The 15,879-nt window shown below is 46.1% G+C and overlaps 1 protein-coding gene across 1 annotated transcript; it reads left to right on the forward strand.

Moving 5' to 3' along the window:
* Window positions 1–7,247: 7,247 nt before the first annotated feature.
* LOC117052171 (arylacetamide deacetylase-like 4) lies at window positions 7,248–14,588 on the forward strand. Its single transcript, XM_033158948.1, has 4 exons — window positions 7,248–7,526; window positions 9,618–9,834; window positions 11,187–11,250; window positions 13,742–14,588. The coding sequence occupies exons 1-4, from the start codon at window positions 7,356–7,358 to the stop codon at window positions 14,520–14,522; spliced, it is 1,233 nt and encodes a 410-aa protein (XP_033014839.1). The 5' UTR covers window positions 7,248–7,355; the 3' UTR covers window positions 14,523–14,588.
* Window positions 14,589–15,879: the final 1,291 nt, after the last annotated feature.

The following is a 15,879-nucleotide window of genomic DNA, read 5'->3' on the forward strand; positions in this document are numbered from 1 at the left end:
GGAGGCGGGGAGGCCGTCGGCGAGCCTCCCATCGGCGCGGCAGCCAGGGCTCCCTGGACGGCAGCGCCGCGCCGACGCTGCGCCAACGCTGTCGTCCAGGGAGCCCTGGCTGCCGTGCCGACGGGAGGCTCGCCGATGGCCTCCCCGCATCTGCAGCCTGGCCCTGTCCGGCGGAGCACGAGGGGCGCTGGAGGGATCTTCGCGCCAGAGCGCCAGATATACTTAAGACGGCCCTGGGCCAAGAGATTATTTGTGGGAGGGAAAGCAGTGCAAGGATATTCTTGAGTGCAATGCTATCAGGAGGTGCAATTTACTAGAGGCCTTGTGTAAACCCTGTGTAATTCAATTGGATTTTGCAAGAGTTGATCCTTATGGCTTTCAACTTGTGATTAAAGTATCAGATGTGACCGTGGTCATTAAGCATAGGTGTGGAAACAGTAACTAACTATGGAACATACTGTATACTTGGGGAAGCTGTGATGACACGTCTTATTTTATTGATTTATAGCCTACCTTCCCTCCAAGGTTCTCACCCTTCCCATTTTCATTCTCACAACAGTACTGTGAGGTATGAAAAGTTGGAAGGGACCCCAAGGGACCATCTAGTCCAACCCCCGCCAATGCTGGGATCTCAACTAAAGCATCCCTGACAGGTGGCAAATCCAACCTTTGCTTAAGAAAACCTCCAAGGAAGGAGATCCCATCACCTTCCAAGGGAGTCTGTTAAAAGCTCTTGCCATCAGAAAGCTCTTCCTAATATTAGACAGAATCTCATGTTTTGTCCTTTGAATCCATTGGTTCAGGTCCTGCCCTGTGCAGCAGCAGAAAACAAGCCTTCTCCATCTTCTATGTGACAGCTCTTCAGATATTTGAAGAAAATCTCTGTCTCCCCTTCTCCAGACTAAATATACCCAACTCCCTCAATCATTCTAAGACTCAAATTCTAGACTTTTAAGAAAGCCGATTTCAGAAAACTTAGGGAAACGCTAGGTGTGATCCCATGGTCAGTAATACTAAAAGGGAAGGGAGTTCATGATGGATGGGAGTTTGTTAAAAGGGAGATATAAAAAGCACAACTTCAAGCACTACCAATGAGACAAAAACATGGAAGGTGCCTAAAGAAGCCAGGGTGGCTATCTAAAGAACTTTTAACTGATTTAAGATTTAAAAGGGATATGTACATAAAATGGAAAAAGGGGAAAATCACCAGAGAGGAATTCAAACAAATAGCCAGCACATGTAGAGACAAAGTCAGAAAAGCTAAAGCACAGAACGAACTCAGGCTTGCTAGAGAGGTTAAAAGCAATAAAAAGGGCTTTTATGGGTATGTCCATAGCAAAAGGAAGAACAATGAAGCAGTGGGGTCACCCAGAGGAGAAGATGGTGAAATGCGAACAGGAGACAGAGAAAGGGCAGAACTCCTCAATGCCTTCTTTGCCTCAGTCTTCTCCAAAAAAGAAAACAATGCCCAATCTGAAGAATATAGAGCAGATGATTCAGCAGGGGAAAAACAGCCCAGAATAAATAAGGAGGTAGTAAAATAATACTTGGCTAGTTTAGATGCATTCAAGTCTCCAGGGCCAGATGAACTACATCCAAGAGTATTAAAAGAACTGGCAGAGGTGATTTCAGAACCACTGGCAGTAATCTTTGAGAATTCCTGGAGAACAGGCGAAGTCCCAACACACTGGAAGGCAAATGTTGTCCCTATTTTCAAAAAGGGGGAAAGAGAAGACCCAAACAATTACCGCCCAGTCAGCCTGACATCTATACCAGGAAAGATTCTAGAGCAGATCATTAAGCAAACAGTCTGTGAGCACCTAGAAAGGAACGCTGTGATCACTAAAAGTCAGCATGGGTTTCTGAAAAATAAGTCATGTCAGACCAATCTGATCTCATTTTCTTTGACAGAATTACAAGCCTGGTAGATGAAGGGAATGCTGTGGATGTAGCCTATCTTGATTTCAGCAAGGCCTTTGACAATGTGCCCCATGATATTCTTGTAAAGAAGCTGGTAAAATGCGGGCTAGACAATGCTACCATTCAGTGGATTTGTAACTGGCTGACTGACCGAACCCAAAGGGTACTCATTAACGGCTCCTCTTCATCCTGGAGAGAAGTGACTAGTGGGGTGCCACACTGGTTCTGTCTTGGGCCCAGTCTTATTCAACATCTTTATCAATGACTTGGATGATGGGCTTGAGGGCATCCTGATCAAGTTTGCAAATGACACCAAATTGGGAGGGGTGGCTAATACCCCAGAGGACAGGATCACACTTCAAAATGACCTTAACAGATTAGAGAACTGGGCCAAAGCAAACAAGATGAATATTAACAGGGAGAAATGTAAAGTACTACACTTGGGCAAAAAAAAAATGAAAGGCACAAATACAGGATGGGTGACACCTGGCTTGAGAGCAGTACATGTGAAAAGGACCTAGGAGTCTTGGTAGACCACAAACTTGATGTGAGTCAACAGTGTGATGCAGCAGCTAAAAAAGCCAATGCAATTCTGGGCTGCATCAAGAGGAGTATAGTATCTAGATCAAGGGAAGTAATAGTACCACTGTATTCCGCTCTGGTCAGACCTCACCTGGAATACTGTGTCCAGTTCTGGGCACCACAGTTCAAGAAGGATACTGACAAGCTGGAACGTGTCCAGAGGAGGGCAACCAAAATGGTCAAAGGCCTGGAAACGGTGCCTTTTGAGGAACGGCTTAGGGAGCTGGGTATGTTTAGCCTGGAGAAGAGAAGGATAAGGGGTGATATGATAATCATGTTCAAACATATAAAAGGATGTCATATAGAGGAGGGTGAAAGGTTGTTTTCTGCTGCTCCAGAGAAGCGGACACGGGGCAATGGATTCAAACTACAAGAAAGAAGATTCCACCTAAACATTAGGAAGAACTTCCTGACAGTGAGAGCTGTTCGACAGTGGAATTTGCTGCCAAGAAGTGTGGTGGAGTCTCCTTCTTTGGAGGTCTTTAAGCAGAGGCTTGACAGCCATGTGTCAGGAATGAATTGATGGTGTTTCCTGCTTGGCAGGGGGTTGGACTGGATGGCCCTTGTGGTCTCTTCCAACTCTATGATTCTATGATTCTTCACAAGGCTTGGTTGCCAGACCCTTTGTTGTTGTTGTTGTTTTAAAGCACAACTTTGGCTGAAACTAAAATGATATTGGAAAGGCACCAGAACAAATACTCATTAAAGGGTGTGTCCTACTCAGTGTAGACCCATTGAAATCATTAATTTCAAGGGGGCTACTCTGAGCAGATGAACGCTAAGAATGCAATGCATCTAAACAGCGATAGGCAGCCTGTAGCCTTCTAAATGTTGTTGGATTCCAACTCTCATCATCCCTACTCATTGACCATGCTAGCTGGGGATGATGGGAGTTGCAAATCAGACATCTGGAGAGCCACAGGCTTCTCACCCCTGACTTAAAGACACTCACTGGTTTGTAGAATCCCCTTGAACTCACTGTGGCTTTTGAGAGAGGACACATGCATAGGACTGTGGTTCACAAGAAAGAAGCACCGCCCAGGCATCCTTAGCTTAGTTTATATATAGCCTCATTAATTAAGAACTAATAGGCACATATGCAAATACAGCACCTTAATAAGACTGTTTGGCCTGATAATGACAACATCCTAGTGGCTCATAGCTTGGTGTTGTTGTTTTTTTGCAATCTAGGACTTCTTGTCATCTAATGGGAGCATGATATTAATCTTCACACGAACCATTGAGGGGGAGGGCATTAGTACAGTTGCGGAGCAACTGCTTTGTATACAGAAGGTCCCAGGTTCAATCCCCGGCATCTCCACGTAGGAGATACACCACAGTTTCCCAAACTTGGGTCTCCAGCTGCTGTTGGACTACAACTCCCATCATCCCTAGCTAGCAGCACCAGTGGTCAAGGATGATGGGAATTGCAGTCTTGTGTCTTCCACCAGCTAGTATTTGGGGCCATTGCTGACTCCAGCTATGGAGGCAAAGCACAGCCAATGTCGCTAGTAGAGGTTGTTAGTCTTCTCCTCCATGGATTTGCCTAATTCTCTTTTACAGCCATCCCTGCCTCCTGAGGGAGCGAGTGTCAGGAGTGTGTGCAGAAGCCAGGCCCTGTGACCAGGTGAGGCCGATTGGTAACGCATAGCACCTGGTGGCAAGAGCTGGGTAGGGATATAAGGTCAGCATTTCCATTTGGCTCTTTGCCACAGCAATACGATTCTTGACTTGCTGCGTTTGGCTTCTTGACTCCTTGCTTCCAGATAGATAGATAGATAGATAGATAGATAGATAGATAGATAGATAGATACTTTATTGTCATTGTACGTAGTACAACGAAATTGAATGTCATCCCACATTTACAGCTGATCCTGAGACCCTTGGCTTCTTGACTCCCAGCTCTCTGACTCTCGGACCCTTGGCTTCCGGACTCCTGGCTTCCGGACTCCCATTCCTGTTCCCACCCCGCTGTCTTGCCCCCGGTCCCAACGTCATCAGCCGGGACTTTGACCGCCCATGAACCGGACCATGACAGCGAGTTCCATGATTCAACTTCTCGTGAAATTCTACTCAATACTGATCCAGAGTAGATTCCAATGTATAGTTAGCAGAGTAACAACCTAAACACGTTGCAGGATGCCCAAACTATAGACCAGAGGCAACTGCATTTCATCCAGCAGAGCTTTACTGCCACTGAAGGCAAATGAGCATAATGGTCACAAATCCAATACGTTCAGAAATGGCACTGTCCATAAGAAATCCAGTTGCAGCAGACTTTACTTAAACTTACAATAGCTTATAATAAGTCTAAACCCTAACACTAAGCATACTATGTACAGAACACCACACCAGAAGGAAAAGAGATGGAAAGAGAAAGTGAAACCCAGAGTCCTTCTGGCCTATTGTTATAGTCAGCATGACCTTGACAGAAAGAGATAATGGAACCACTTTAAGCCAGCTGTACTCAGCTTCTCTGAAGGAATAGCCCAAACATCACGAACCTTCTGCCTGTTTCTTTCACACAGAGAAGCTTCCAGAAGCTTCCAGAACCCTCTTGAATTAATTAGAATAGGAAAGACCTCTACACATCGGATCAATACTTTCTTTACTAAGAAATGCAAACTGACATAACTAAGCACTGCACGAAGAAGGAAATGTTTTAATCCAGCCTGAATTTTCCAACAACCAGTTTTCTTGGAAGCCCTTCTCTGAAGGCCTTCTGAATGTTCACAGCCAGCTCTGTCAAACATTATGCTGTAGCTATATCAGATGGGCTCCATTCCTGGCACTGTTGAGTCAAGGCACATGCCACCAACAGAGTCTGCTCTTTGTCACGGCAATTATGCGGTGAGTTGACAGGACTCATCACCTGGCCATTCCACATCCAGAGGCAGGTTGTAGTTAGGAGAGATAAGCCAACTGATCTAATACTACAGAAATGCCTGCTCCTTTGACCTGACTTGTCCTACATTCTATGGAGAATTCGTTAGCTCACTAGCACAGGTCTACTATTATTATTTTCTTTTGTAAACAAGAAACACTGCCACACAGGCAGTATTTATCTATTGTTTGTTTCAGAAAATGCTTATATTGCTATTCTTTTAGACACTCACCCACCCACCCCTCAAAGCAGTTTGCAAAAAGATAAAAGAAGAAAGTCAAGGCGTGGGGGGGGAACCTAATATTTTAAAACAATACAGTGGTTAAAATACAATAGTTAAAGTATTAAAGCAGATTAAAATTACCTCAACTTCCTAAGCATCTAGGCAGGCTTGTCTAAAGAAGAAGGCACCAGAAATAGTACAGTGAAGGCACCTTACTTGATCTCAATAGGCAGGGAGTTCCAAAGTGTAGGTGCTGCAGACTGGGTATTATGTGACCCCCAAAGTGGTGTAGGGTTGCCATACGTCCAGATTTTCCCAGAGACGTCCTCTTTCTCAGGCCTAAAAATTCTATGGGACTGTGCTTTTGGGGACTGAACTCCAGGTTCCCTGAACTTGGATTGGCTGCAGAGGTGGGTACCTGGCCTGACGTGGCTTGCTGTACTGAACCTGTACCTGTTAGACTCCTGGACCACTCGCTAGCATTTGCTCTTGGGACTGTATACATCAGTGGGACTGGTTGCTAGGTACGCTGGGGTTCAGGGCATGCCGGAATGCAGTCCTGAAGTAACCAGTGTGTGAACTCCTGTGGCAAGGCTTTCCAGCTCCAGGAATGGCTGAAGCTGTCAAACCATCCACGCTTGGTCAAAGGCACCTCTAGCCATGGAGACTACCTGAGAGCTGGATGCAGCTCTGTGAACCTGCTCCTTCAGGGTCAGTGCAACCCCATCCTGGGTAGGCAAGATACCATGGTCGATGATATTGAATGCTGATGAGAGAGTAAGAAGCATGAGCAAGGTTGCACTCCAATTGTCCCACTCTCTGCATCAGGGTGACCAAGGCCAATTCAGTTCTATGGCCAGGCTGGATTGGAATGGATCTAAACAGCACAACAGTGCCCATTTCAGGTTAGGTTCCTACTAATTCCTCCTTAGATCTCATTTGACTTCACTAGGTTTACTCTGAGTAAGACTAATGTTGGCTATAACTTATATGCTGAAATGTTCTCATGAGAAGGATCTGTTCTATAAAGCAACCTGCACACTAATGGTGATGTCCGTGTATAAATACAGAGAGATGCACTTTCTAGACCAGTGTTTCCCAAACTGGGTCTCCAGCTGTTTTTGGACTACAACTCCCATCATCCCTAGCTAGCAAGACCAGTGGCCAAGGATGTTGAGAATTATAGCCCCAAAACAGCTGGAGACCCAAGTTTGGGAAACACTCTTCTAGACTAAGCAGGGATGTGCAATATCTGTGTCCCTGCAGATGATTTTGGACTTCAGCTCCCATGAGCCCCAGCCAGCATGGCCAAGAGCGATGGGAGTTGTAGTCCAGCAACATCTGGAGGGCCACAGGTTCCCCATCCCTGCCCTCTTCATATCTCCGTCTATTTCTCTATATAAACATATGAGTGCAAATTTAATAAATAATAATGATAGATAATAAAGTTTGGAATGTTAATTTCCTCAGAAAGGAAGTCCATTTTCCTTATCTAACTTGCTCCCCATTGCAACCTCCTTTGATTGATTCATGAGCAGTTATTTGTTGTCATATGGGTGTTTTGCATCATGGGCAGAGGTGGAGCCAGGCTGACAATGTGTATTCTAATTTGTCCACCAGACCTTTTGCCCTATGACAAATAAGTGCCTAAGCTCTTTCGTCGCCTACAAGAAGAACCAACTGGTTGATGCGGCAAGAGGAGCTGCCATAACCACTGCATTTGCTTTGCCCACAGCAAGGGGAAGGATGTCCTTTTGCAGGTTCGTAGCATCTGTTCTTGTTACAGTTTGCATCTATCCAGCCTTGTTTCTGGTCTCCACTGTCACCCACTTTGCCCAAGCTGTCGTGCCGCCTGGAATTGACCAGCCATTAAAGCTCCATCTTGTTCATATTATATTCATCTCCCTGTTCCCTCTGGTAAGTTTCCCTTAATTTTTAGTACTCAGAAGCAATTTATATGTTCAAGCCCAATGTTGGGCAAAATATTCTTGCATTCCTAAGCCTATTGTGGAATGGTATTATAGTTTCCAAGGTCAGGGAAAGTCTAGCCGTGCCTGTCAGCTACTTGAGAATATTAGCAGAGTAGGGTTGACCTAGATGTACTCTTGGTCTGAACTGGAATGGGAGGAACTGTCAATTTTGTTTTCTCACCTTTCCATTCTTAATTTCACTCTATTTTTGCCTCAGTTTCTGATGCATGTTTGCTTGTTCTTTTTAGAAATGTTTTCAAAAATTTCATGCATATTTTTGAGCTCATTTGTGCATTCTTAGTGTCAGTGAAGTTAATCCTCTTTATTCAAAGAAACAAAATAGCTCAGGAGGCCTAGTGAGCACAGCAACTCTTCCCCAATGAGGGGAAGACCTTGCCCCATAGAAGCTGTTGTGAGGATTGAAGGTCCCTGCGTTCCCACAGCTCCCTAAGTCTCTTCCCCCACCCAGGTCCTTCTCAAACAATCTGAGACTTCATCGCCTTCTCTGTCTCTGCTCTGCTCCCTTCATACCTCTTCTGGTCCTGGGAGACTAGGGGAGGGGGAAGCTGATTGCAGCAGGAGGGGAAGATCTTCTGGCTTCTTCAGCAGCCTGCTTGATCTATACCTCTTGGCCTCCATCCCCTGTAGCCTTTGCTTCTGCCTCTGCTTCTGGATTCTTTCTACTCACCAAACCCTGTTACCTCTTCAGCTCCCGAAGTCTACTTCCTCCCAGTCTGCTCCCTCTTCCTTTCTAGTCACCAAACCCTGTTACCTCTTCAGCTCCCGAAGTCTACTTCCTCCCAGTCTGCTCCCTCTTTTCCCTCTGACCACGTATTGTGGTCCCACCACAACTCTCCAGAACAGGATAGAGGACTGGATGAACCAGCAGGCTAGTCTTCTTATGTCCTTACCTGTCACCTACCTCTTTAGTACAACCCCTATCATCTGCAACCTTCGGCCATGCTGGCTGCGACTGATCTGAGTTGAAATCCTGCCACTGGCTCCCCAAATTTGATTTGTATAATGGAAATGAAAGGGAGGGCAAGTTAATGGCAAAACACAAACAGGATTCTGCTTGTTTCAGTTTTCCATTCATTGCAACTCTTTTTTATGCTTTATTGGTTGAAAACTTTATAACAGAAATATGCAATAGATGTTATAGGCAAAATGAGAAATACAAATAATCAATTATTCATTCTTTAACTAATACTTGCTTTGTACATCCATTTGTGATTAGATTTGACAAGACCTCTGATCTGCCCCTTGTGTTCCCGAATTAAGCTCCTTAAATACGCACTTAAGCTTTACTTTCTCTATGTTATTTGACTTACTATAAATTTTATTTTATAAAATTAACCTACTTACACACCAAAGCTCAATCAAGACCTGCCAACGGATTTATTTTTTGACAGTATACTTTTACATATACTCTGACTGTATCCCACTCTCTGATAAATTTTTCATCTGTAACATCTCTTAACCTTGCTGATAATCTCGCCAGCTCAGCGTACTCTCTTATTTTGTTTTGCCATTCTAATTTACATGGAATTACCTCTCCCTTCCAGCCTTTTGCAATGAGAATTCTGGTAGCAACTGTAACATACATAAAGACTCTCTTGAACTTTTTCTGGATTTCATTACCCATAATTCCTAGCAGGAAGGCTTCAAGTTTTTTTAGGGAAGGAGCATTTGAACATTTTCTTAAGCTCATTGTAAATCATTTCCCAAAATTGTCTGATCTTTTTACAGTTCCACCACATGTGGATCCATGTGCCTTCAGCCTCCCTGCATTTCCAGCAAGTGTTTGTGTTAGATCTGAACATTTTGGCTAGCTTAACAGGCATTAGATGCCACCTATTTTCATGCAATTTTCTTTTAAATCATAACATGCTGTAAATTTGATGTCTTCCTTCCAGAGTCTCTCCCAACTTTCCATGTAGATGTTGTAGCAGCGGCGGCTCCATTTATTGCAACTCTATGGTCATCTGACCTTCTCAAACAAATAGTTCACATCTTTTCTTTTTCTTTTTGCAAACAGGGAGATATTGGAAAGAAACTGGGACTGTTCTCTGTTTTTGATGTTTTGAGACTTGTAGCAAATGGAATCCCCCCCTTCCCGGATGCATCCCTTCTAATTCAGAACCAGCAGTTTGACGAGGTGCCGGTCAGGGTTTATCAGCCTAAGAAAACAACTACTGGGAAAAGGAAAGCTTTCGTTTTTATTCACGGAGGGTCTGGTACCTTTGGAAGTCCTGGTAAGAAGAAAAGGCCTCTTTAGATGATGACTGAACAAACAAAATTACAGAGTCAAAACAAAATAAAAAATATAAAAATCCTTCCAATAGCACCTTAGAGACCAACTAAGTTTGTTCTTGGTATGAGCTTTTGTGTGCATGCACACTTCTTCAGATACAAAAGCTCATACCAAGAACAAACTTAGTTGGTCTCTAAGGTGCTACTGGAAGGATTTTTTTGTTTTGTTTTGTTTTGACTATGGCAGACCAACACGGCTACCTACCTGTAACTAAAATTACAGAGTGTTCTTTTTAGGTCAAAAAAAACAAAAACAAATAACCACACCAGTGCTGCACTACATTTTTGGGTGATTTAATTTTTTTCAGTTGGGGAAAAAAGGCTTCAGAGGTGTGCTGAAAAAGTTGCGACCTACCCTTAAGGTCCAATTCTTTCTTTCTCTCCACTGGAGGTTTTTAAACAGAGGTTGGATGGCCATCTCTCAGGGATACTTTAGTTGTGATTCCAGCTCTGCAGGGGGTTGAACTAGATGATCCCTGGGATCCCTTCCTGCTCTATGATTCTATGATTCATTCACAACCTGCATATTCTGCTTGTCTGCCCGGCTTTTGTAGGAGCTTATTTCTTCTCAGCTGCGTATCCCTAACCCACACCCCCTCTCCTTAGGCCACATCTTTCCCTTGCTCTGCTCCATGCTCTCTTCAAATATATGGGGATAGCTCAGTCAGTAGAGCATGAGACTCTTCATCTCAAGGTCATGGGTTCACGTCCCATGTTGGGCAAAAGATTCCTGCAGCGGATTGGACTAGATGACACTCATGGTACAATTCCATGATCCTAAGTGTCCTGAACTGTGATGAAGCTTCCTACTTGACTACCTGCATGGACCTCTAAGTCTAACTCTGACTGGAATGTAGCCTACAGCAGTACAAATGTAAGATCTTTGTCCATTGCCCAACCTAATTTGTTTGTTTGTTTGTTTGCATTAGGCCCTCCCCACCACACTTAGCCTGTGCCCTTTAATAATAATAATTAATTATGATTATGATTATGATTATGATTATGATTATGATTATGATTATTACCCCACCCATCTGGCTGGGTTTCCCCAGCCACTCCGGGCGGCTTCTGACAAAGATAAAAATTACATTAAAACGTCAGTCATTAAAAACTTCCCTAAACACGGCTGCCTTCTAGAAAATTTCCTAAGAGGGAATCTAGGACCTGGGCTGAGAATAAAAGATCCCCCTACCCCTCGTTTTAGGACATCAACTGGCCATATCTCTGCAAACAGTTTAAGGGGCTAAAGTTGGTTTGATTGATCTTGTCTGCATTGCAACTGTCTCACTTTTAGATGGCTACGAGAGATTATTGCGGCATATTGCCAAGGAATGTGGAGTGGTGGTTGTAGCTGTTAGGTAAGTGCCATCTCCATCTTGCCATTGCTCCCTGATTACTCTCTCGAAACCCAAGGCATTTCAGCACCTGTGGCGAAACACCCGCTGCTGCACCTGTGATGAGAATGCAGTGACCTAAAGGAGTCTCCCCTGCTCTCCTCTTTCCAATTCAGCATAAGGGGAAGCGTTCCAGAGAGATCTGTTGCTAGCCCCCCTAAAGCAGGGGTAGGCAACCTAAGGCCCATGGGCCGGATGCAGCCCAATCGACCTTCTCAATCCGGTCCATGGACAGTCCAGGAATCAGCATGCTTTTACATGAGTAGAATGTGTCCTTTTATTTAAAATGCATCTCTGGGTTATTTGTGGGGCCTGCCTGGTGTTTTTACGTGAGCAGAATGTGTGCTTTTATATAAAATGCATCTCTGGGTTATTTGTGGGGCATAGGAATTCATTCATTTTTATTTTTCAAAATATAGTCTGGCCCACCACACGGTTTGAGGGACGGTGGACCAGCCCATGGCTGAAAAAGGTTGCTGACCCCCGCCCTAGAGACAAGGGAGACCAGCGGCCAAGCTGGGCACAGGAATGAGTTTGCTGCCCCTTGAGTGTTGCCGCCCGTGGCAGCCATCTCACCCAGCCTCATGTGCTGGCTGACTCTGGTGGGGCGGCCAATCAGGTGTCTGTGGGAACCAACAAGAAGGATTTGAGGATATAAAAGCACTCTGCCCTCCTTTGGGTCTTCCAGCAAGTCCTATTCAGAAGCATTGCTGCCTTCAACTGTGGAAGCAGAGCAGAGCTATCTTGGAGAGTAGCCCTCAATAGCCCCCCCCCCCATCCATTAATTTGTCCAAACTTCTTTTAAAGCAATTCAAGTTGGTGGCCATCACTGCCTCCTGTGGGATAGAGCTCCGTAGATTAACTTCCAACTTTCGGCTTCATTGAATGTCCACGAGTTCCAACATCACAAGAGAGGGAGAAAAACCTTTTCCCGTGCTTTACCTTCCCCTAGAGTTTCCCCCAGCTTGTAAGAGCCAACTGTGACCATCAAACTCGCTCTCTAGCCTGTCTGCACCACCCTCATCACACCGAGGTTTTCTATTTCATAGCTTAAAAATGGAACATGTGTGCCTTCACCAGACCTTACTTAGGGACGCGGGTGGCGCTGTGGTCCAAACCACTGAGCCTATTGGGCTTGCCAGTCGGAAGGTTGGCAGTTTGAATCCCCTTGACAGAGTGAGCTCCTGTTGCTCTATCCCAGTTCCTGCCAACCTAGCAGTTCGAAAGCACACCAGTGCAAGTAAATAAGTAAGTACCACTGTGGAGGGAAGGTAAACAGCGTTTCTGTACGCTCTGGCTTCCGTCATGGTGTTCCGTTGCACCAGAAGCAGTTTAGTCATGGTGGACACATTACCCCGAAAGCTGTCTGTGGACAAACGCCGGCTCCCTCGGCCTGAATGCAGAGATGAGCGCCGCACCCCATAGTCATCTTTGACTGACTTAACCGTCCAGGGGTACTTTACCTCACCCCGCTTTACTAGGTTCATGGTATGTTTTTTGAACCAGGATGTTTATTTAAAAGAGAGACAGAATGTTTCTGAGTACTCAAGATCACCTCCATGCCCATGGCCCCTAGTTCTAATCTCAGTACCTCCACCACCTGTTGTGCTGGCCCCGGGGATGCCTGGCCCAGAGGACAGCGGGTGGGAAGGCCGGAAACTCACCCGGGGCCAAGCGGGGTGTGGTCAGCAGTCCCAGACAACAGCAGTGGGTCCAGCGAAGCAACCAAGTCCAGGAACGGGGCGGCAGTAGGGTCAGGTAACAGTCTGTGGGTCTAGCCAGGTAGTCAGAGGTCAGGAACATGCCGGGGGTTCGTCCACGAAGCAGGGTCATAGTCCAGTCCAAGGTACAGCAGTCCAACAGGGGGTCAGTCCTGCAAGGAGCAAGGCAGGAAGCAGGGCAAGGTACAGGTCAGGAACAGGCAAGAGGACACAGGCAGGCACACGGTAGCAACTGTGTTGCTCACACAACTTGGGGCTGGGGCTGGCTAGCCTTTATCCACCTTGAGGCATAGGGCGGCCCTGATCCTCCAGTGACTCGCCTCTCCTTCTGGCCTGGAGGCGAGCACTCCTCCTGCAGGAACTTAGTTCCCTTCGCCTCTCTGCCCTGAGCCTCCGCAGCTCAGGAGAGGCTGGTGGGTTACTGGACCCAGGGGCAACCTCAGCTTCCTCTGACGGGGCTGGGAGTGGAGCACTTGCAGGCAATGGGTCCTCCATCCCATCAGGAGCCAGAGCAGACTCAGCAGATGCCTGCACTTGAGGATCCAGCATAGGTGAGGACCCTTCAGACTCAAGCCCTAGCCCTGGTTCAGCTGGTTCTGGAGGCGGGGAATCCTGTGCAGGCTGGGATCCCTCAGGAGTCCGAATCCCAGGCCATCACACCTGTTGAAAACAGGATAGTAATTCTTCTGCACATATGATAAGAAGCAATGACACCCTTTTTTTCTTTTCTCCAGGTATGGGCTTGGTCCAGAGAACCCTTTCCCAAACCAGAATGCCGAGTGTCTCAGGGCCCTTCTCTACTTCATGAGGAATGTTGCCGATTATCATGTGGACTCTTCCCGTATTATTGTTGGGGGGGACAGCTGTGGGGCCTGTTTTGCCACCTGGGTTTGCCAGGTGCTGGTGGACAGAAAAGATCTCCCCAAGGTTCATGCCCAGATATTGATTTATCCAGCACTGCAGGGAATGGACTTCAACCTGCCTTCCTATCAGCAGAACAGCCAGGTGCCTATGTTGTTCAGGCAGCTGGTAGTCCATTATATATGCCTTTACCTGAGTAAGAATACTTCCCTTGTGAATGATGTCCTGGAAGGCTGCCATGTTCCTGAGCATATCAGACTGAAGTACCAGAAATGGGTAAATGGAGACCTCATTCCTGAAGAATTCAAAGTCAGAGGCTACAAACCGCAAGACCCCAAAATATGTAAATTTAAACCTAAGGTGTATGAAGAAATGAAACAAGTATTGGAGACGTCGTTTTCACCACTTTTTGCTGAAGATGCCGTCATCCGCAAACTTCCACAGACATACATTTTGACCTGTGAGTTTGATGTGCTTAGGGATGACGGGCTTCTGTACAAGAAGCGGTTAGAGGACAATGGTGTGTCTGTAAAATGGGTTCATCTTGCAAATGGCTTTCATGGGGTGGCCTTTTCTTTTGGCTATGGGATCCTGTCATTTCCAACAGCAGATCAGATTGTGAACAGTGTAGTGGAATTCGTCAGATCTTTATAAGGCAAAGGGACAAGGAAACAAATGGTCTTCTACCACCCTCTCCTGAAACGTTGAACCCACATACAGTGGTACCTCAGGTTACGTGCGCTTTGGGTTGCGTACTTTTCAGATTATGAACTCCGCTAACCTGGAAGCGCAACCCGATGCGCGTGCAACTTGTGCATGTGCAGAGCTTTTTCGCAGTTTCCCCCCTGGGGGTTTTCGGTCTGTGCATGCGCAGAACGAATTGTTCGGGTTACGTCCTTTTCGGGTTACATACTGTAACCCGGAACAAATTAAGTACGTAACCCGGGGTACCACTGTAATCTCTAAAGAAGTGGTGTTGGTTAAGGCCCCTTGCTACTCACCAAAAAAACCCCAAAACAAATGGTGTAGTACAAATGGTTGTATCCCATTACATCCAACACAGAGTAGACCTATTGAGATGAATGTACCCAAGTTAGTCATGCTCACCAATTTCAGTGTGTCTACTCTGAGTAGGGCTATCATAATAGAAACCAGATTGTTGGCATACGTCTGTCTCGGGAGACAATGGAAGAGTGCGCCTTTGATTGTGAGGTCAAACTGTTGGAAGGTCATAGTGCCTGCTGTAGCTGTAGGGTCTGATGCAGGAGAGATATGTTTTGTTGCATCTGGGGCAGATGGAGGCATCCGATTGCGCTGCTGTAGATACACCATGGCGTTTCTTCTCTCTGTGCTCCTCCCAGGGAACATTCCTCCTCTGGTCACTGCTATGGACACAACCTGACTGTCTGTCTCCGGGCACTGCAGTTGTCTGCAAGGGATTATCACACCGCTGGGTTGATGTTGCCAACCTTCACATCTTTGTTTGGGACTCTGTCCTGCCATGTGATACCCCAAATCCTCCTGAGACAGTGCATGTGGAAGGTGTTGTGACGTTGCTCGTAACAGTTGCCCACAACTCACTTCCATAAAGCAGCATGCTCAACACACAAGCGGTCCTGTATACCTGAAGGAGCGTCTCCACCCCATCATTCAGCCCCGACACTGAGATCCAGTGCCAAGGGCCTTCTGGCGGTTCCATCATTGTGAGAAGTGAGGTTACAGGGAACCAGACAGAGGGCCTTCTCGGTAGTGGCGCCCGCTCTGTGGAACGCCCTCCCATCAGATGTCAAGGAAATAAGCAGCTGTCCTATTTTTAAAAGACACCTGAAGGCCACCTGTTTAGACACCTGTTTAGGGAAGTTTTTAATATTTAATGCTGTATTGTTTTTAACACTTGATTGGGAGCCGCCCAGAGTGGCTGGGGAAACTTAGCCAGATTTTTTTTTTTGGGGGGGGGGGTATAAATAAATGATGATGATGATGATGATGATGATGATGATGTTGGTAGAAC

This window comes from Lacerta agilis, chromosome 8, assembly GCF_009819535.1.
Source record: "Lacerta agilis isolate rLacAgi1 chromosome 8, rLacAgi1.pri, whole genome shotgun sequence".
Classification (NCBI taxonomy): domain Eukaryota; kingdom Metazoa; phylum Chordata; class Lepidosauria; order Squamata; family Lacertidae; genus Lacerta; species Lacerta agilis.

Bases quoted from the DNA above. Each gene is read 5' to 3' on its own strand.
- LOC117052171 (XM_033158948.1), top strand. From the start codon at position 7,356: ATGTCCTTTTGCAGGTTCGTAGCATCTGTTCTTGTTACAGTTTGCATC. The intron at 7,527-9,617 runs GTAAGTTTCCCT...TTTTGCAAACAG, and splicing joins TCATCTCCCTGTTCCCTCTG to GGAGATATTGGAAAGAAACT. The intron at 9,835-11,186 runs GTAAGAAGAAAA...TCTCACTTTTAG, and splicing joins TGGTACCTTTGGAAGTCCTG to ATGGCTACGAGAGATTATTG.